The sequence below is a fragment of the Pseudophryne corroboree genome, chromosome 9, assembly GCF_028390025.1.
Source record: "Pseudophryne corroboree isolate aPseCor3 chromosome 9, aPseCor3.hap2, whole genome shotgun sequence".
In the NCBI taxonomy this organism is placed as follows: domain Eukaryota; kingdom Metazoa; phylum Chordata; class Amphibia; order Anura; family Myobatrachidae; genus Pseudophryne; species Pseudophryne corroboree.
Genome location: NC_086452.1, coordinates 143,703,001 through 143,726,679, shown reverse-complemented (window position 1 = coordinate 143,726,679; position 23,679 = coordinate 143,703,001). Strand labels below are relative to the sequence as shown.

Here is a 23,679-nt window from a genome sequence, read left to right as displayed (position 1 = left end):
CCTGCCGTGTGCCGACACAGAGGTAGCCACAGCCGTGAACTACCGCACTGTACACTGGTTGATAAAGAGATAGTAGTATACTCGTAACAATTAGGATGACACTATGACGGTATAAAGAATGAAAAAAAAACCACGGTTAGGTGGTAGGTATATAATAATAAATAATACAATTCTGGTCGGACGGACTGCCTGCCGTGTGCCGACACAGAGGTAGCCACAGCCGTGAACTACCGCACTGTACACTGGTTGATAAAGAGATAGTAGTATACTCGTAACAATTAGGATGACACTATGACGGTATAAAGAATGAAAAAAAAAACCACGGTTAGGTGGTAGGTATATAATAATAAATAATACAATTCTGGTCGGACGGACTGCCTGCCGTGTGCCGACACAGAGGTAGCCACAGCCGTGAACTACCGCACTGTACACTGGTTGATAAAGAGATAGTAGTATACTCGTAACAATTAGGATGACACTATGACGGTATAAAGAATGAAAAAAAAAACCACGGTTAGGTGGTAGGTATATAATAATAAATAATACAATTCTGGTCGGACGGACTGCCTGCCGTGTGCCGACACAGAGGTAGCCACAGCCGTGAACTACCGCACTGTACACTGGTTGATAAAGAGATAGTAGTATACTCGTAACAATTAGGATGACACTATGACGGTATAAAGAATGAAAAAAAAAACCACGGTTAGGTGGTAGGTATATAATAATAAATAATACAATTCTGGTCGGACGGACTGCCTGCCGTGTGCCGACACAGAGGTAGCCACAGCCGTGAACTACCGCACTGTACACTGGTTGATAAAGAGATAGTAGTATACTCGTAACAATTAGGATGACACTATGACGGTATAAAGAATGAAAAAAAAACCACGGTTAGGTGGTAGGTATATAATAATAAATAATACAATTCTGGTCGGACGGACTGCCTGCCGTGTGCCGACACAGAGGTAGCCACAGCCGTGAACTACCGCACTGTACACTGGTTGATAAAGAGATAGTAGTATACTCGTAACAATTAGGATGACACTATGACGGTATAAAGAATGAAAAAAAAAACACGGTTAGGTGGTAGGTATATAATAATAAATAATACAATTCTGGTCGGACGGACTGCCTGCCGTGTGCCGACACAGAGGTAGCCACAGCCGTGAACTACCGCACTGTACACTGGTTGATAAAGAGATAGTAGTATACTCGTAACAATTAGGATGACACTATGACGGTATAAAGAATGAAAAAAAAAACCACGGTTAGGTGGTAGGTATATAATAATAAATAATACAATTCTGGTCGGACGGACTGCCTGCCGTGTGCCGACACAGAGGTAGCCACAGCCGTGAACTACCGCACTGTACACTGGTTGATAAAGAGATAGTAGTATACTCGTAACAATTAGGATGACACTATGACGGTATAAAGAATGAAAAAAAAAACCACGGTTAGGTGGTAGGTATATAATAATAAATAATACAATTCTGGTCGGACGGACTGCCTGCCGTGTGCCGACACAGAGGTAGCCACAGCCGTGAACTACCGCACTGTACACTGGTTGATAAAGAGATAGTAGTATACTCGTAACAATTAGGATGACACTATGACGGTATAAAGAATGAAAAAAAAACCACGGTTAGGTGGTAGGTATATAATAATAAATAATACAATTCTGGTCGGACGGACTGCCTGCCGTGTGCCGACACAGAGGTAGCCACAGCCGTGAACTACCGCACTGTACTGTGTCTGCTGCTAATATAGACTGGTTGATATTTAAAGAGATATTAGTAGTATACAACAATACTATACTGGTGGTCAGGCACTGGTCACCACTCCTGCAGCAAAAGTGTGCACTGTTAATTAATATAATTGTACTCCTGGCTCCTGCTAACAACCTGCAGTGCTCCCCAGTCTCCCCCACAATTAATTATAAGCTTTTAATTTATACATTGATGACTGTGCAGCACACTGGGCTGAGCTGAGTGCACACAGACTGAGTCACACTGTGTGACTGACTGTGCTGTGTATCGTTTTTTTTTTCAGGCAGAGAACGGATATAGCAGAGAGAAGTGAACGGATATATTATATTAAATAAAAGTTAACTAGCAACTGCACTGGTCACTGACTGTGGTAAACTAACTCTGTCTGCGACTCTGCACAATCTCTCTCTCTCTATCTAATCTATCTCTATTCTAATGGAGAGGACGCCAGACACGTCCTCTCCCTATCAATCTCAATGCACGAGTGAAAATGGCGGCGACGCGCGGCTCCTTATATAGAATCCGAGTCTCGCGATAGAATCCGAGCCTCGCGAGAATCCGACAGCGTCATGATGACGTTCGGGCGCGCTCGGGTTAACCGAGCAAGGCGGGAAGATCCGAGTCGCTCGGACCCGTGAAAAAAAACATGAAGTTCGGGCGGGTTCGGATTCCGAGGAACCGAACCCGCTCATCTCTAATAAGATCTAATGCAAACTCAATCTATTAGTAGCATCAACAGAAGTTTTAGTAATCTAATAGTAATTCACCTTTCAACATTGAAGGCTGGACACCGATTTGGAGGGTGGGTGTGTTGGGGGAGTGGGGGAGTGGGGGAGGGTCGCTATGTCTCATTTCGCAATGGAGTTGGAGCTTACATGGGGGAATGCCTAGTGATTACAGATTTAGGCTGTGGGGAGGAGAGGGTTAGGGAGTAAGGAGGTGAGGGGTAGCATGCTTCCCGACTGCTGTCGGAATTCTACAGCCGTGGATGGTATTCTGACTGCTGGCATCCTGCCCACCGGCATTTCAGCCCTAACCTGTTATTATTAACATGTGCACCAGTGAGAGGTATGAACTGCACTCCACTGCTCTGCAATGCAAATCAGCAGAGAACCGGAGATACCTCCTAACTTTCTTACCCCACAGTGCAAAGCTGTCCTGGCAGAAGGTCTTCAAATCCGTACAGTTCCTTAAAAATTTGGATAAGTGGTAGTCAGTATGGCAATATTTTTTATATAATAGCTGATTCAGTTTATAACAGGAGGAGAACCCTACTGATGTACCTTGTACAAAATGTTACATTGCAAAAACTGTGTTCAGCTTTGAAAGTTGTTTGTAGACATCACAGGACTAAAGGCCCCCATACACTACTGCGAGGTATCGCATGTGAACCTTGCATGCGATACCCCGCAACTACCCGCCTGGATCACATACATCATTTTTCATATGATGTAAGGTATGTGATGCCATTGACTGTCACAGGAACCGACAAATCTTTGTGGCAGCTATGGCGATCTCTGGCTTTGATACAATGCGCACAGGACCACACATCGAATCGGAGGTAAAACAGATACGATATGGCACTTTTCACCATATTTATCGGCCCTATGGATCGAAATTGTGTGAAAAAGGGCCACATCGTACTAGTGTATGGGCACTTTAATACTATAACTGGTTTTCTGGCCCCATCTCTTTATCCAAAGTTTGTTGATAATAATTGTTGTTGGGTGAACTGGTGTTGTACAGAGATGTAATCCATCCAGCCATCCTCAGAATTATATTTCTAAATATTGATCTGCAGTATACTGTACTGTAGCACCAAAATAGAAACAAGTCAGATGACTCCTTGCAACTTTATTAAAAAGTAGAAATAGATGCTCTGAGTATAAAAAGTAATCACTGTAATAATTATGGTAAAGCGTATTTTTCTCTTTTTTTCTTTTTTAATAAAAAGCAATTTTAAAATGTGACCAAAACAACTTCTGATTGTGCAGGGGAAAAAAACTTAAACTGTGCTTTGTGTAGATGAAGTAATTAAGAAGTAATTCCCAGTAAAGCCAAAGCAGAGAAAAATATATTTCCCTTTCCGCAAAACACTTAATGGTTGCTTCCTGTATTCCTGTAGATGGATTTAGGGGTCTGTTTACTAAGCCTTGGAAATGTTGGAGAGGCCCAGCGGGGGCCTGGGTACATGTCCCCTTTATTCTGGGTTAGCCACCACAGTCTGTCACAACGGGGTCTGGCCTGCATGGGGGTTAGCCATTGCACTGACCATGCCCCTGCCCCTGATCTGCCCCTTGCTGAGGGGCAGATAGCACCCACCTGTGTAGGTCGGTGCCACTCCACGGTGCATTAACACTATGCTTTTCATGTTTTGGTTTCTTTCTGCTTTTTTAAAGGGGGCGTGGCCATACCGCCATGATTAGGTCTGCCCCCCCCCCAGCCCACCCCTGACTTTACTGGGACCCAGGCAATCTCTCTACAACCCTGATGGAGAGAGATAAAGTGGAGAGACATAAAGTACCAAGCAACTAGCTCCTGTCATTTTTCAAACACAGCCTGTAACATGGCAATTAGGTACTTTATCTCGTTCCAAGGCTTAGTAAATAGACCCCTTAGTCTGTAACAGTAAACCTAAAACCATATTTGTGTTGTTGTTGTTGTTATTATTATTAATAATATTATTATCATCATTTGTTGTATTATTCTTATTTGTATTATCCTTTATTTATTGAGCACCAACATATTATACAGTGCTGTGCATTGACAGGATCACAAAATACAAATACAGCTTTCAATAACATGAAAAAAGTAAAAAATAAACGGTACAAAAAGAGATTTGTCTTAACAGGAAGAAAAAAAATATGATTTTCTATAATGTAATATAAAAGGGTTAAAACATGTTCTGTTTCACAGGTGGTGCAGATGGTGTTACAGCAACTAATACAGTCTCAGGACTGATGGGACTTAAAGCAGACGGAACACCATGGCCTGCAGTAGGAAGAGGGAGCAGGACCACATATGGTGGCGTGTCTGGTAGGTGTTGCCCTTTATGTTCTGAGCTCTTCCTTAAAGGCTGTTAAAACCTCAGGGGGTCTACGTTGGAAGCTCAGATGGCATGTTCAGTGTAAGACACAATTCTCTGAGCTCAATCCTGGTCAGTGCGTTTCTAATAATTGTGACAGATGGAACATATTGAGTGTGAAGAGTCTGATGTTGCCCTTTCCTTAATACTGGAACCCAGCAGTATAATAGCAGAGTAAGGTCAATGGGAAAGAGACATTGCATGACCTGTTCCATTTATACGGTTTTCTTGCTGTTACATTCTGCATTTTAGACAGTGAAATATAAAAATCTAAATTTGAGCATCAGTGGTCACAGACGGTTCTTTCTCTTCAGACACAGAATCCATGTGGAAACATTTGAAATCATTTTCTGTTATACAAACATTTGTCAGTTTGTGTAATAAAAATATCAGAAATCCAGAAAACACTCTCAGACCAGCAATCTTTTATTAATTTTTTCCACTTTTGCATTTTAGTTTAATATGATGAATACTTCTTGAAAAAGTTTAAACTGATGGAAAAATGATGTGCATATTATTTACTGTCTAGAAAACGTACTAATTACACGCCGAAAATGTTCTGCATCAGGTTGTTGTTTTTTGTGCTACTTATAGATTTTTCTTGTATTTAATAAAGTCAGCTATAATAGAATACATTTTAATTCTATAAATAAAGAACTGACTCAGATGTTTAAATCTACTGGCTAGGAAAAGGAGTATTAAGAGCCTTGTAATATTCTTTACCACCCCCAATAACTGAGAGCTAATTAACTCTCAGGAGTAAATATCCATTTTCTACCAGTGTCACGTCAGGTTCTGAGGCATACGGTAGTAGGTGGCAGTTCTTCCAAGCCAGCAAAGATAGCTTGTGAAGCGGTCTGAAGATGTGCTAGTGATTTTAGTGGGCCTGTGTTCACGTTAAGTGCCCCCATACAGTATGTGATAAAGTGAGTATAATGGCGGTGATATATACTACCTGACACACTTTCTCCTTGTCACATAAGCTCGTCAACCATTGTCCCAGTGGGCAATGCAATCCAACCCCCTGTTCCTACTCACTATATTGTCTGTTGAGTAAGGAGTCTGGTTTCTACTTTAACTTGTTCCATGAGAGAAGAAACTCTGCACAGAGCATACAGTAGATGGCTCCCACTGATGATGTCACCAGCACTCTTCACACTCTACTTACATCACAGAACAACACTGTGAGACATTTTTTTGTTATACAGTGCAACGCTGACTTTTCCTCCACTGGACAGCACAGCTGGTTAAGAGCTGCTCGTCTAACTGTTCCTGCATCTTAGATTATCTATTGCTGTTGGTGACTGGGTAGACACTTATCTGACAAATTGGCTGCCAGGTTATTCCACATTCCATCAACTGAACTATTGATTGGTAAAGTGTATGCACAATCATTATGTCCGATATATCTTGCAACAGAATCATTTGAATATTTCCTCCCACTTGTGACCTCATTTTCAGTGGCTGCTGTGACCAACTTATTGTACAGTAGGGTGGTTGGACTTACATATAGCCAGATATATCTGCATGAAATATCTGCATCGGCTGTGCAGTAGTGCCGACCTGATATGTCTGTGAACGGTGTCTTTCACAGTCATATTGGATGTCCTCATCCATATGTTCTATATACAATTTACTCCAATAACAATTCCAGACTGGTTGCCATATTCTGTGAACTTAGGTTGTGCACTGCTCCCATCAAGGATTTCACCAGTGCCATGTGGTGTGCTATATTCTTCTAACTCTATCAATAAAATACAGATTTCATCATCCATTTCTGGCTGTGTGCAAGACCCCATTAACCAGTCTTGCTAAGACTCATCTACCCATTTCCTGTGGTTCAGGTGTCTTCTACATTCACCGGTCTGATCCAGCCTGTTCTATCTGCTTTGTGTACCAATTCAGACTCCAGAGACTGATTCAATTTGTTTCAATTGCCCTAGTCGGCAAGGCTGCGCTCCAGCTTACTCCACATTCTGCCTCCCAATCGTATTATTACCAAACTGCTTGAGAAGAAGTTTCATCAAGCTACCTAGCTTCAACTACTTTCCTAATACATAAACCAGTCCTTGGGTTCCTGACCCGGGTCAACAAAATCCCAGAGACCTGACAGAGGTTAATTGCATTTATAATGTTTTGCTTGTATATTGTTTTGCTTGGCAGGTTTCTAACATGGATTGGGTTCTACTATGAAATGTTCTGCAATTTTCTCACTGTAATAATGCTCTGCAGAGCTCTGAGATAAATGTCCATTTAGCAGATTTCTGGCGGGATATAAATAATGATATTGTCTCCAATATAATTGTTCCTGTCTTGATAATCCCCTATTTGTCCTTTTTTTCTTAATGCAAATACCATAAATATTATTAACGTTCATCTGTCCAGTACCCTACTCTAATTTTGGGTAGATGAATGAGTAAGTAACTACAAAAGCTCCTTTTTCTTAAAACATACCTTCATCCATCATCTAGGAAAATTACTACTTCACAGAGAGGGTAGTGGTTAAGTGCAATAGCTTTCCATCAAAGGTGGTGGGGGCTAAAACAGTAGAGCAATGTAAACATAATTAGGAGTAGAGATGAACGGGTTCGGTTTTACTCGGATTTACCCAAATCTCCTTATTGGCTATCGGACGTCACATGTTTTGATTAGCCAATAAGAAAAATCCCGAAAATAAGAAATGGCGATAATTCTGGCGTAAAGAACCGAGTAAATCTGAACCCGCTCATCTCTAATTAGGATATGCATAAAGATATCCTTACAAAGAACTAAGGATAACATAAGGTTGAGGTTACCAAAGGTTAAAAAAAAAAGGGAAAACTAGATGGGCCAAGTGGTACTTATCTGCCATCAAATTCTATTTTTCTTTGAAAGCATGTACCCATCCATAGGTTATGTTGCTCCTTTTGTGGACTCTGGAGTGTAGCTATTCCGTATGGTGATGGTTACTAATTACCTCCTGGTAAGCAGAGTAGATGATATTCTGTCAGTGTGTAGACATTCACAGTATCGGCACCAGAATGACGACCGTTATGATGTCGACATGGTAAAAATGTCAACATCCAACATTTCAACAACTACAAAATGTTGACATGGACAGAATGTTGACATACTGTATGACTTGTCAACATAGTGAAAATGTCAAAATTAGCTTTAGCGTTAGTGATACCTCAGAAATGGATAGTCTATATTATGATCATGTCATCACTTTGTGTTGACATGTTGAATGTCAACATGACATTTGTTGACAGTTACCCTATATTGCTTAATTAGCATCTTCTTTATATTAATAACATCCATCAGCCCATTTTACATTAATAGCACCACTGTATAACCTTACCCCCTACTTTACATTAACAGACCCACCAAAACATGCACATTATACTAATATAATCACACACACACATTATAACCCATGGATTATATTATACACACACCCATTATATTATTACCATCCCCCAAATGTATCTGATCTGCAGACAACTGCAGTGCACAGACAAATGTGTTGGAGAGTGAAAGTAGGGGCTGACCTAAGCAGGTGGAAGTGGGGGTGGAGCATAAGGCAGGAGTAGCACAGTGAGAAAGGAAGAAAGGGACAAAAGGAGCAGAAAAGTAGGGGAAGGGTATGAGGGAGGGAGGCAGTCAGATCATCAGTGGATTTGTCCAGTGCCCTACTCTGACAGGTATCTACTCCAATCAGGGCTGATCCTTGTTGTTTCGGGAGCACATACTCTGCTCTCTGCTCCATGCCAGAATAATTGTAGTTGGAAAATGAACCCAGAAATCAAGGGTTTCAAGCAAGGCCCTCCTAAATCATGGTCCCATGTTCACTGCACACGCTATATCCATAGTGCACACACACAGGGCCGGCTCTACTATTAAGCATCTTTAGGCAGCTGCCCTGGGGCAACAAGATCTGGGGGAGGGTGCTACTGAGTCTGTATATCACAAAATTAAGGAAGAAACACCCTTGTTGTACTTAATGTAAGTAGTGGCTGTGGAACTTGTAAGTCACACGTTCATCTGAAGTGGGTATTGATGGTGGTTGGGGGCAATAGGCTGAAGTTTTGCCTTGCACTGGCTCTGTGCACACACCAATAGTTTATAGGGAAAACAGAGTGCCCTTTGCGAGAGCTTTCTCTACTTCACTGGCAGCTTATAACTACCGGCAATGGGTCTCTGTTAAATGCACATGCGCATAGTAGTTTCACTCAACAATGACCAAGCCAAAGCCATTTCAGTTTAGCAGGCCCTCTGTTTCCGGTTATAGGTAATGCCATCTAAATATGATGTTATAACAGCATTAAAACTTAGCACCTTCACTGCAGTACAAGAGACGTACTGTTTTTCACAGGTTGGGGACCCCTGTGATAACCAATTAACACTAAAACTGTATGTTGTCTATAGCAACCAATTTAAGGTTTGATTTTAATAATGCACCAATGGTACAATCTGACAATGCCATTTTCCTCCTGTGTACTACATTTACAAACATGCAACACAAATTATATAATAAAAGTCTGCATGGATTTAAATGAAGGGCTGTAACGGTTTGTATTTGCTATTGGAAGAGTAGGGCAGATTGGGGCTTGCCTTGTTAAATACACTTTTAACACCGAAATAGAATGAGCTTATCACCCAAGAGGAAAAACAAAGAATATCTTTGCAGAACATAATTACTTCAAAGATATAAAGAGAAATACATATTAGAGACCCAGTTGTAGCCATAGACACACAGCATTGTTCTAAGCTATAGCTTTAATATGATGCATTTCACACCTTCAAGCAGTTCTTTGGCAGAAAAACAAACCACTAGTCTTAGTCCTAGACTTCTATGGGCCTATTTTAGACCTGATAGCAGCAGCAAAATTGTTCTCTAATGGGCAAAAACCATATTGCACTACAGGTGGGGCAGATGTAACATGTGCATTGAGATTTAGATTTGGGTGGGTTATATTATTTCTGTGCAGGATAAATACTGGCTGCTTTATTTTTATAATGCTATTTATATTTCAGTTTGAACACACCCAACCCAAATCTAACTCTTTCTGCACATGTTATATCTGCCCCACCTGCACTGTCAGGGTTTTTCCCATTAGAGAACAATTTTGCTGCTGCGATCAGGTCTGAATTAAGCCCTAAGTAAAGAGTTGTGCAAATTAAAAGTCCCAAACAAGGAATCTAAAACGAAGTCATGCTTATTATCATTTTTATACAGTTTACCATGCTTTACATGAGGTTTACACAGTTTCTATTGATGTCTTCATCATTATAACATATTAGGGAAAGTTATTCTATGAGTACAGTGTTGGTGTTGTGTTCTTCTTGAGTCTTTTCTTTATAATTACCCTGAAATTCTCATTTGGCTTTGCAGCTGGGTTGTTACCTGGATAGGAAAGGCTGCCACTAAATGATCAAGGCTGGCACTATAAAAAAACAAAAACATCTCCCTACAATTTTTTTTTCATACAAATGTTCCTCTTATGTTGCTGCTGTGATGTGTACAGAGGGGCACGTGTGCACGCACACTCCCACTAAGCATACATTGCAATGGGGACCGGCGGTCGCATGCACATGCACCCACCCGCCGTCCATTGCTTTCAATGGGAGCCGGCAGTGCTGCATATGCAGGTGGCATGCCGCAATGCGTACACATCGTGATCCTGCTACAGCATGCTGCTATATGCAGCAAAACACTAGTAGGACACATCTGTAGGACCTAGAATCATAGGTAACACATGAAATAAAAAACCTCATTGCATTGCAAAACAGTATTACAGTGTAAGTTTGTGGCCTTTACAACTATAAAAATTTAAAAACTGGTGGAGTCTAATAACCTTAACACCTCTGTATGTAATACAAACATTTTAACCCACAAAAGTGTCACACATGCAAGAGAGGTAGTCATGCTGTTCCGCTAGGCTCCTTAATAAAGATATACACTATATTAACTAGTGATGAGCGGGTTCGGATCCTCGGGAACCGAACCCGCCCGAACTTCACCCTTTTTTTAAACGGCTCCGAGCAACTCGGATCCTCCCGCCTTGCTCGGTTAACCCGAGCGCTCCCGAACGTCATCATCCCGCGGTCGGATTCTCGCGAGATTCGTATTCTATATAAGGAGCCGCGCGTCACCGCCATTTTTCACTCGTGCATTGGAGATGATCGTGAGAGGACGTGGCTGGTGTCCTCTCAGTTTCTATGTTCAGTGGGCTGCAAATTGTGCTGCAAATATCTGTGCTCAGTGTGCTGCAAATATCTGTGCTCAGTGTGCTGCAAGTGCAAATATCTTCGTTCTCTGCCTGAAAAACGCTCCATATCTGACTGTGCTCAGTGTGCTGCAAATATCTGTGCTCAGCGTGCTAATTGCTATATTGTGGGGACTGGGGACCAGCAGTATTATATAGTAGGAGGACAGTGCAGAGTTTTGCTGACCAGTGACCACCAGTATTATACGTTCTCTGCCTGAAAAACGCTCCATATCTGTGCTGCATTGTAGTATATAGTAGGACAGTGCAGAATTTTGCTGACCACCAGTATAACTATATATATATAGCAGTACGGTACAGTAGTCCACTGCTCTACCTACCTCTGTGTCGTCAAGTATACTATCCATCCATTCCTGTGGTGCATTTCAGTTTTGCACAGTTTGCTGACCACCAGTATATACTATATAGCAGTACGGTACAGAAGGCCACTGCTCTACCTACCTCTGTGTCGTCAAGTATACTATCCATCCATACCTGTGGTGCATTTCAGTTTTGCACAGTTTGCTGACCACCAGTATATACTACATAGCAGTACGGTACAGAAGGCCACTGCTCTACCTACCTCTGTTTCATCAAGTATACTATCCATCCATACCTGTGGTGCATTTCAGTTTTGCACAGTTAGCTGACCACCAGTATATACTACATAGCAGTACGGTACAGAAGGCCACTGCTCTACCTACCTCTGTTTCATCAAGTATACTATCCATCCATACCTGTGGTGCATTTCAGTTTTGCACAGTTAGCTGACCACCAGTATATACTATATAGCAGTACGGTACAGAAGGCCACTGCTCTTCCTACCTCTGTGTCGTCAAGTATACTATCCATCCATACCTGTGGTGCATTTCAGTTTTGCACAGTTTGCTGACCACCAGTATATACTATATAGCAGTACAGTACAGAAGGCCACTGCTCTACCTACTTCTGTGTCGTCAAGTATACTATCCATCCATACCTGTGGTGCATTTCAGTTTTGCACAGTTAGCTGACCACCAGTATATACTATATAGCAGTACGGTACAGAAGGCCACTGCTCTACCTACCTCTGTGTCGTCAAGTATACTATCCATCCATACCTGTGGTGCATTTCAGTTGTGCGCAGTATATATAGTAGTAGGCCATTGCTATTGATATATTACTGGCACATAATTCCTCACATTAAAAATTGGAGAACAAAAATGTGGAGGGTAAAATAAGGAAAGATCAAGATCCACTTCCACCTCGTGCTGAAGCTGCTGCCACTAGTCATGGCCGAGACGATGAAATGCCATCAACGTCGTCTTCCAAAAAAATAAAGCTCAGTAAAATGACCCAAAAATCTAAATCAAAATCGTCTGAGGAGAAGCGTAAACTTGCCAATGTGCCATTTACGACACGGAGTGGCAAGGAACGGCTGAGGCCCTGGCCTATGTTCAAGGCTAGTGGTTCAGCTTCACCTGAGGATGGAAGCACTCATCCTCCTGCTAGAAAACTTATAAGAGTTAAGATGGCAAAAGCACAGCAAAGAACTGTGCGTTCTTCTAAATCAAAAATCCCCAAGGAGAGTCCAATTGTGTCGGTTGCGATGACTGACCTTCCCAACACTGGATGGGAAGAGGTTGCGCCTTCCAACATTTGCACGCCCCCTGCAAGTGCTGGAAGGAGCACCCGCAGTCCAGTTCCTGATAGTAAAATTGAAGATGTCACTGTTGAAGTACACCAAGATGAGTATATGGGTGTTGCTGGCGCTGGGGAGGAAATTGACAAGGAGGATTCTGATGGCGAGGTGGTTTGTTTAAGTCAGGCACCCGGAGAGACACCTGTTGTCCGTGGGACGAATATGGCCATTGACATGCCTGGTCAAAATACAAAAAAAAATCAGCTCTTCGGTGTGGAATTATTTCAACAGAAATGCGGACAACTGGTGTCAAGCCGTGTGTTGCCTATGTCAAGCTGTAATAAGTAAGGGTAAGGACGTAAACCACCTAGGAACATCCTCCCTTATACGTCACCTGGACCGCATTCATCAGAAGTCAGTGACAAGTTCAAAAACTTTGGATGACAGCGGAAGCAGTCCACTGACCACTAAATCCCTTCCTCTTGTAACCAAGCTCCTGCAAACCACACCACCAACTCCCTCAGTGTCAATTTCCTCCTTACACAGGAAAGCCAATAGTCCTGCAGGCCATGTCACTGTCAAGTCTGACGAGTCCTCTCCTGCCTGGGATTCCTCCGATGCATCCTTGAGTGTAACGCCTACTGCTGCTGGCGCTGCTGTTGTTGCTGCTGGGAGTCGATCGTCATCCCAGAGGGGAAGTCGGGAGACCACTTCTACTACTTCCAGTAAGCAATTGACTGTCCAACAGTACTTTGCGAGGAAGATGAAATATCACAGCAGTCATCCTGCTGCAAAGCGGATAACTCAGGCCTTGGCAGCCTGGATGGTGAGAAACATGTTTCCGGTATCCACCGTTAATTCACAGGGAACTAAAGACTTGATTGAGGTACTGTGTCCCCGGTAACAAATACCATCTAGGTTCCATTTCTCTAGGCAGGTGTCAAAGTCGAAAAATATCGTAATACATATGCCTCGTACTAACCCCATGCACATGCCCGCTGCGCGTGCACTCGCTCTGCCGTGCGTGCGCATATCCGCACTTTGCGCAACGGAGCTTCCACGGCCATGCGCCTTGGCGCGTGGTATGCGCATTTACGGTAGAGTTTGTGAGCGTGTAGCGTGTTATTAGAACATTACATATTTAACCCACATAGCGTATATTGTAGATATAGTTCCCCTAGACCAGGCCTGGCCAACCTGTGGCTCTCCAGATGTTGTGAAACTACACATCCCAGCATGCCCTGCCACGGTTTTAGCATTCCTTAATAGCAAAACTGTGGCAAAGCATGATGGGACTTGTAGTTTTACAACAGCTGGAGAGCCACAGGTTGGCCAGGCCTGCCCTAGACCATGTCAGCGAGTATTATTAGTTTATACAGTTCCTGGACAGAGAGATTCGCCTTTGCATGATAGGAAGGGTCAGATAAAGGTTGGAAGGTGGTGTCTAGTATCCAGCTGTAGGGTATATTGAGGGTAACATTCCGGTGTTAGTTAGAGAAAGATCGCTTGTTCCTGCGTATAGTTATGTACAAAAGTAGATTATGAACATTAACTGTATTTACTGTAAATTACATATGCGGCGGGAATCCAGAGGATACCACCCACAAGAGCAGTTGGGAAAGACAGTGCCCACCTTTTCAAATCCACCTATGACCTTTGCTGTACTGTGGAGACATATCTCTGTGTCCAATGAACAATGTGATTACAGTGACCATTGTATTGTGTATGCATGTTGTGTATATAAGGACCATTGTTGCCTGGCCGGTCAGAAGACTCTAAACGCTATCTGTGTGACCAGCGGAGGACCGAGTTCGGGTTGCGCTTGCGAATATTCTCACGTACATACATTCTCTGTAGCCATTATTTCTGTTTAGATTTACTTGTTAGCCTGTAGTGTATAAACTGTATTGTTTTACCTTTTTGGAATCAATCCACGGAGGCCTTAGAACCCTGTGGTTTAAACTACAAACAGTGTTGTGTTTTCACTTTCCTGCATGGGTTTTAAAGAAGATTTATCTGTTTAAGGTATATAAGCATTGTTAAGGTGTACGCACTGCGGATACTTTGTATCGCCAGCGCTATTTAAGGTTTAAAGGTATAACATCGTTGCAGTACTTTGCTGCCAAAGGTTTAAAGTATAAGCATATCATTACATTGTATCATTAACAAGGTTTAGAGGTTATCCATTGTGTGAGCACTCGCTGTGTGTACTCAGTACACTCAGCGCAGCGTGCGTACGCCAAGTGCGTACCACGTGCAGGACTCTCTACGCAAATAGCGTACAAAGTGCGTAGCACGTGCACGTAGTCTAGCGGCCATAGCGGCTCAACGGTAATAGTGTACAAAGGGGTATAGCTTTGCGGTCTAAGATAATACCGACATTATCACAGGCGATACCGAAAATGAACACAGACATCAGAAAAAGAGTCACCAGTGTCCTAAAAAATGCAGTTGTACCCAATGTCCACTTAACCACGGACATGTGGACAAGTGGAGCAGGGCAGACTCAGGACTACATGACTGTGACAACCCACTGGGTAGATGTATTGCCTCCCGCAGCAAGAACAGCAGCAGCGGCACCAGTAGCAGCATCTCGCAAGCGCCATCTCGTTCCTAGGCAGGCTACGCTTTGTATCACCGCTTTCCAGAAGAGGCACACAGCTGACAACCTCTTACGGAAACTGAGGAACATCATCGCAGAATGGCTTACACTAATTGGACTCTCCTGGGGATTTGTGACATCGGACAACGCCACCAATATTGTGTGTGCATTACATCTGGGCAAATTCCAGCACGTCCCACGTTTTGCACATACACTGAATTTGGTGGTGCAGAATTATTTAAAAAACGACAGGGGCGTGCAAGAGATGCTGTCGGTGGCCCGAAGAATTGCGGGCCACTTTCGGCATTCATCCACCGCGTGCCGAAGACTGGAGCACCAGCAAACATTCCTGAACCTGCTCTGCCATCATCTGAAGCAAGAGGTGGTAACGAGGTGGATTTCAACCCTCTATATGCTTCAGAGGATGGAGGAGCAGCAAAAGGCCATTCAAGCCTATACATCTGCCTATGATATAGGCAAAGGAGGGGGAATGCACCTGACTCAAGCGCAGTGGAGAATGATTTCAACGTTGTGCAAGGTTCTGCAACCCTTTGAACTTGCCACACGTGAAGTCAGTTCAGACACTGCCAGCCTGAGTCAGGTCATTCCCCTCATCAGGCTTTTGCAGAAGAAGCTGGAGACTGAAAATGAGTGAAAATTATGGTTATTGAGGTTAATAATACTATGGGATCAAAATGACCCCCAAATTCTATGATTTAAGCTGTTTTTGAGGGTTTTTTGTAAAAAAACACCCGAATCCAAAACACACCCGAATCCGACAAAAAATTTTCAGGGAGGTTTTGCCAAAACGCGTCCGTATCCAAAACACGGCCTCGGAACCGAATCCAAAACCAAAACACAAAAGCCGAAAAATTTCCGATGCACATCACTAATATTAACCTTAACCAATCTGTGTTTTAGGACACAGCAACAACTGAAAGAGGCTAAAGTGATATTAAATGGAATTTTGTAGTGACATTTATACTGTAACAATGTACATTTCACACAAAGGGCCAGATGTAACGCAGTGCGAGACGGCCTGAGCTCCAAGGTTCCGGCTAAACTTGTACGTTTCAATTAAAGCAGCAATCCTTTACAAGGAAATGTTTGCTGTTTAAAAAAATGTATGCATTTGGACGGAATCTCAGAGCTCCAGCGGTCTCGCACTGAATTACATCCGGACCAATATCACCAAAACATATATGGGTGATCATATGGTTTTTCTGGGGGAAACCAATATGTGATGGTATATCTCCCAGATGGAACCTCTGCACCTAGATCTGCTAATTTCTCCTCTTCCTACCTGTTATTCCCTCAAGCACGCCTTTTAGAACAAATGTACAAATGTCAGTCACAAATATAGAAAACAGCTTGCTACTTTTTTATATTCTGCTGAACACACACCGTCTCTTTTGTAATCACAAAAATCCCAAGTAGGGGAAGTTTAGTCATTTTTCATAAATTCATAATCACTGAATCTATAAATGAATATATAGCATGGAGGGGTTGCATATGGGTGACCGACACTAGAGACCGCCGGTCACATACAGTAACTACATCCCGCATTGAGAAATATCTTGTTCTCTATTAAGCAGTATAGTCATTTATTTACATTTTTCACACATCACAACATAAACATCTAAATTGATAACTATTGATTAAAAACAGATCAACCTGGATGTTATGTATTAACCAGAAAAAAAATTGTGCAACATTTGTGTCAAACTTCAATCAAGTAACAATATGTTATGAGTACAATCATATAAAAGAGTCCATAAATGTATAAAGAAAGCACAAGTCGTTGCATAAAAAACCCAACTACCAATACACAACCACAGCTAGAGAATTTACCATCTAATTATATTAAGGGATTATTATAAGCAACGAAACCCAACCCTCCAATACTAACCGTATTCCGCTGCATGTAAGCATAATTTATAATAAATGGCATGTTAGCTGATTGTTGCAAACTCTTTATTCATTAACATAAAATAGACATAAATAGAGGGATTAATACTAGTTTGAGGTAGCAGAGCAATCGGTCCCTAGTTTCGGATAACAGATGCTCCCAGCATGCAACGCTCTCTAATTGTTAAATGACAGGGCAGGGAAAGAGAGTGGACTGTAAAAAATTTAAGGGGTCTATTCATTAAATGTTGACACAAGCGATTCATCTGTATTGTGACTTACTGCAGGAATACCGAATGAGTTAATCATGTATTTCATTCATTGTTTTTATTGTTTCACTGCCACATAACATTGTGGACAAAGATGCTCTCTGTATTATATGGCAGTCATTGATGCTTTCTGCATTATATGGTGGTCATTAACTGTATTTTATTGTGGTCACTGATGATATCTATATAATATAATGGTCACTGATGTTCTCTATATTATATAGTGGTTACTGATGCTCTCTGTGTTATTTGGTGGTCACTGATGCTCTTTGCATTACATGGTGGTCGCTGATGCTCTCCATATTGTGAGGCAGCCACTGATGCTCTTCATATTATATGGGGGTCACTGTGATGTTCTCATACCCTCCAACTGTACCTTATTAGTAGGTACAGTAGAAAAAAATTATGTTCTGTATCTGTACCGATTTTTGCCTCCTCAAACTTCCATTGAAAGTATAGGAAAAGGGGCGTGACCATGCCCCCTTCACCTGTGGCCACGCCCCCTTTTCTAATTTGTACCGATTTTTAGGTTTAAAATGTTGGAGGGTATGTGTTCTCTGTACTGTATTATTTTGTGGTTACTGCAATGTTATGTGGTGGGTGAGGTAGTCTAGTACCTGGAGTTATACTGGGTGATAGAAACCCTAGCTTCACCCCTGTTTGAGTGACGTTCAAACTCTGCACGTTGAATAAAAAAAAAAAAAAATTAAAATAATAAAAAATAATTTTAAAAATGTATTTAAATAGTTTACATTTTTTTTTAAATATAAATTTTAATGTGCAGGGTGAATGCAAAGATGCAAAATTTGATTGCAAACATAGGATCTCCTTTGAAAGTTGTAACCGTGAACTGCATACTTCAATACATAAGATCATTAGTGCCCGCAAGTCCTGTGTACTGGGAACACAAAGGGTACAGTTCTAGAAGGACTAGTAGACTCTGGTAGGAGAGCATGGTGGTTTTTGAGGGCCTGCCCTTAATTTTGTATTTTTATTATTAAGTCATTTATAACTACATGTTTATTATATAGCCAGCATACTCCTTAATACTGGGTAATAAAAGACAAAGATGTAAGAGGGCCTTGCTTGCAAGCTTTTAATCTATAGGGAAATAAGCATTTGATACATGAGAATTAGTGCAAATATTGCAAATGGGATGTAGCCAGGATTTCAGTGGTCAGGAATCTGACTGTCAAAATCCTGCCAGTGGAATCCCAACATTCACAATTCCGACGGCTGTTGATGGTGTTAGGGTTAGTTTTAGGGTTAGGCACTAGGGGGAAGGTTAGGCTATGGGAGGGGATGGTTTGGGTTAGGCTGCCAAAGTAAACAGTTTGGGTTAGGCTGCAGGAGGGGTAGGTTAAGTTTAAAATACTCAACTATAATTCATCAGGATGACCATCGGGATTCCAGTGCCAGGATTCCACTGCCAGGATTCCACTGCCAGGATTCTTACCATCGGTATCCTGACCACTGGAATATTGGGGGTAATTCAGAGTTGAATGCAGCAGCAAATTTGTTAGCAGTTGGGCAAAACCATGTGCACTGCAGATGTGGCAGATATAACATTTGCAGAGAGTTCGATTTGGGTAGGATATTTTGTTTCTGTGCACGGCAAATACTGGCTGCTTTATTTTAACACTGCAATTTAGATTTCAGATTGAACACACCACACCCAAATCTAACTCTCTCTGCACATGTTATATCTGCCTCCCCTGCAGTACACATAGGGGGTCATTCCGAGTTGATCGCTAGCTACTGTTGTTCGCAGCACTGCGATCAGGCTAAAAAATGGCATTTCTGCGCATGCATATGTCCCGCAATGCGCACGCACGACGTACGGGTACAAAGCCTGCTGTGCTTGTGCACAGGTTCTAGCAAAGTTTTCAGTTGCACTGATGGCCGCAAGAAGATTGACAGAAAGGGGGCATTTCTGGGTGCCAACTGACCGTTTTCAGGGAGGGTTTGCAAAAATGCAGGTGTGTCTGAAAAAACGCAGGCGTGACTGGGCGTTCGCTGAGCAGGTGTATGACATTAAATCCAGACACGAATAGGCTGAAGTGATCGCAAGTGCTGAGTAGGTTCAGAGCTACTCAGAAACTGCACAAACTGTTTTTGCAGAGCTCGGCTGCCCTTGCGTTCACACTTCTGCTAAGCTAAAATACACTCCCCAGTGGGCGGCAGCATAGCGTTTGCACGGCTGCTAAAACTAGCCAGCGAGCGATCAACTCGGAATGACCCCCATGGTTTTGCCCAACTGCTAACAAATTTGCTGCTGCGATCCACTCTGAATTAGACCCATTGTCCCCAACCCATTGCAAATGGTCCAGCCAGATTGCAAAGGATCATGCTGGGCTACATGATCCAGTCACAAAGAAATGTTGGCCTGGGGTCAGCAGAGTGTGGAAAAAGAACATATGATAAAGTTATGCATGTACAGTATAAGCGGGGGGTTAGCAGAGTAGTGCATGAAGGTTATATGTGCTTTCTAGAGAAGGTTAATTTTTATTATAGGGGTGGCCCACACTTCTCCATAATATAGTAAAAATTAGCTCAGACCGGGCTCATTGAAAATTTGGGGAGGAGACATGTGCTTGTTGTTTGCAAAGTGTGTCTTTGGTCTGATCAGAGGTAACTATCAATCCGCAAAAGTTATTTATTATGCAGCCGTGTGTGTTTTCTGGAAAGGACTCACAGTTAGAGTACCTCTGCTCACAGCAGACACTGACGATTTCTGCATTTGAAATTAGATATATTTTTTAATTATTTACTTTTAGCAGCATCTGTCATTCAGTGTAAATTGTGGTCCTTATCACAACCTTGTATATGTATAATGCTTTAACAGCAAAATATGCTGATAGGTGTTGTTTATCAATGTTTTAGTGTTTACCATAATTGCTTGAAGAGATCGAATTGCAGTTGCTGCAAGAGGTCAGCAGATTTGTCTAGCGTTTAAACAATTTTATGTGTACTACATCTGTATTTCTCTGATTAACTCCTTAACTAAAAGATCCATATTACATAGATCTGAATAATATTACTCAAAAAGGCAAGTTGCTTAAAATCCCATATAAAGGTTTTTTATCCTCTAAATACAGTAGCAAATTGAATGTCTTTTAGGCATGCACCTTTCTTCACTGTCTTCCTACAAATCATTGCTTCCTTTTCAAAATCTCTCAAGAGGGTGAACAAGTATAGATGACAGACAGACACACACACACACACACACACACACACACACACACACACACACACACACCTCATATTATTTGATGGCAAAAGGGGGAGGATTATAGTACAGACAGGACTACATTATGTGCTACAGTATGTGACTGTGGTTGCCACGGTAGTTACATGGTACTGTATAGAGCTATAACTCAGTAATACAGCCTGGAGACACAAACCAAGGTTTAAGAGAATCATAAAAAAGCAGAAGTGGCTTAAAAGATGAAAATTTACTGTATTGTGTAGTTCAATATTATTTTGTGCATACATAAATATTAGAGATGAGTAGTTCGGTTTACCAGAAGTACGAGCCCACCCAAACTTCTGTATTCTGCATTAATCCGAGCCCTGGCTCAGTTTTTCCTGCCAGTCTTGGATTCCAAAGCGAGGGGAAAAGTAATCATCCCGCCGTCTGATCCTCGCGGGTTTTGAAATCTATATAAGGACCTAACATCAGTGAATCTGCACCATTTCACTCCAGTCATAGTACTGTGTGCTGCACTGTACTCTGCTGTGTCAATCTAGAAGTGACTGTGCTGTGTCCATCTACAAGAAGCTGTGCTGTGTCCATCCACAATTTGTGTCTAGTCCCCTTAGTCCAGTGTTTCTAAAACTTGGTCCTGAGGTCCCCAAACAATTCATGTTTTTCCGGTGTATTCATTAATCACTGGCACATATTAAAGATCCACAGGTGGAATTTTAAAACTTTTTCCTTAGTCTAATTTTGACACACAGTGGTGCTGCACTGACTCTGAAGGCCATACCCCACCAACTGTGTTTACTTATCAGCAGTGTGACTCCATATTGTCCATTGCCAAAAAAGTAAAAAATTTTACGTTTGCATAACCTGTGTGCATTGTACCCCAGTGTGTTTGTTCACATACATATAAAAGCGGTCTGACTCCACAAAATGTAAGTTGAGCTGCCAGTTAAAAAAAAATAAAAAAATGTTTTTGTTGTATAAGTTATTTGTTCTGTGCACTCTACTCCAGTACACTCTTTACCCCAGTGCAATTTGTTCACTTCACGAACATATAAAAGTGGTCTGACTCCATGCAGTGTAAGCTGAGCTGCAAGTTAAAAAATAATAAAAAAATATATTGTTGTATAATTTGTTTGTACTGTTTTGTGCACTCTACCCCAATACACTCTGTAACCCAGTGCACTTTGTTCAATTCACATACATATAATACGGTCTGACTCCATGGAGTGTGAGCCGAGTTGCCAGCTTAAAAAAAAAATACAAATATTTATTGTTGAATAATTTGTTTGTACTGTTCTGTGCACTCTACCCCAGTACGCGCTGTACCCCAGTGTGCTTTGTTCACTTCACATATATTTAAAGGTGATCTGACTTCACGCAGTATGAGCTGTGCTGCCATTTAAAAAATTGATACTGTTCAATTTAGAGACGAACAGGAGCAGCAACCAAATACTATCATTGAAGAGGCTGCAGCTATGATGACAATACTAGTCCTTCAATGTCATCTAAAGCCGATGCTTAAGGGCATAGAGGGATTAAGTCAGGGCATTTGAAATAAAAAAAGAACAATATTTTACTGGAGTAAAGAAAAAAAACATGTCTATTAAAGGGAAAGTTTAGTGCAGAAAAAATAAAATTGGCAATAATGCAATTCGCCAAATGCATTGGCAAAGAAAGGCACAGGCCCTGGCCTTCATTTACAGTGGGGCAAAAAAGTATTTGGACAGCCACCAATTGTACAAGTTGACCCACTTAAAAAGATGAGAGAGGTCTGTAATTTCCATCATAGGTACACTTCAACTTTGAGAGACAGAATCTGAAAAAAAAAAAAAACAGGAAATTGCATACTGTAGTATGATTTTTTTAATCAATTTACTTGTATATTCTTGTGGATGATAAATATTTGGACACCTACCAAGCAGCAAGATTTCTGGCTCTTACAGACCTGTTACTTCTTCTTTAAGAAGCTCTTCTATCCTCCACTTGTTACCTGTAATAATGGCACCTGTTTGAACTGGTTATCTGTATAAAAGACACCTGTCCACACCCTCAAACAGTCAGACTGCTACCTCTCCACCATGGCCAAGACCAGAGAGCTGTCTAAGGACACCAGGCAGAGCCGGCCCTACCCAATATGATACCCTAGGCAAGATTTTGGCTGGTGACCCCTAGCACCAACGTTAGTTCCCCCTCTGACCCTGCACCCCTTTCCCAGCACCATCACCCCTCACCGATAGCAGTCCTTTTTTTTTGTTTTCCTACCCCCTGTAACTTAAATAAGAACAATTTGCAAATTTGGCGCACAGCCAAAAAAGGTATGTGTTCTTGCTGGGAAGGTGCATGGCCACACGATAGTACCCCCAATTCAAATTATGCCACACAGTACTGCAACTTTGTTCACAATTATCATGCGATAGTGTCCCTTATTCACATTACATCACACAGTAGTACCACTTTACCTTATATACGTTACTCCTCACAGTAGTGCCCCTCATTCACATAAGATCATACTGAATTGCTCCTTATTCACATTACACCACACCATATTGCTCTTTATTCTCATTACACCACGTCATATTGCTTCTTATTCACATTACACCACACCATATTGCTCTTTATTCACATTAGACCACACAGTAGTGCCCTTTCTATATGTTACGCCACATAGTAGTGCACCTTATACACATAATGCCACACATTAGTAATGCATTTATACACATAATACCACACAGTAATGCCCCTTACACATATGACACACATCATTAATGTCCTTATAAACATAATGCACCTTACACATTATGCCAACCCTTATTAATGCCCTTATACACATAATGTCCCTTACACATATGATGCACATTATTAGTGCCCTTATAAACATAATGACACACACAGTGCTCTTTACACATTTGCTGCACATTATTAATGCATTTATACACATGAAACGCATAATGACCCTTACACATATGCTG

General features: G+C 41.7%; 1 protein-coding gene across 1 annotated transcript in view; it reads left to right on the top strand.

Annotated features, from left to right (window-relative positions):
* DPYD (dihydropyrimidine dehydrogenase) overlaps nt 1–23,679 on the top strand; it is a 1,751,827-nt gene that overhangs the window by 1,240,985 nt on the left and 487,163 nt on the right. Inside the window, exon 17 of the mRNA XM_063941496.1 lies at nt 4,686–4,805. Coding sequence (XP_063797566.1) covers nt 4,686–4,805 — 120 coding nt within the window. The remainder of the gene's footprint in view (nt 1–4,685; nt 4,806–23,679) is intronic.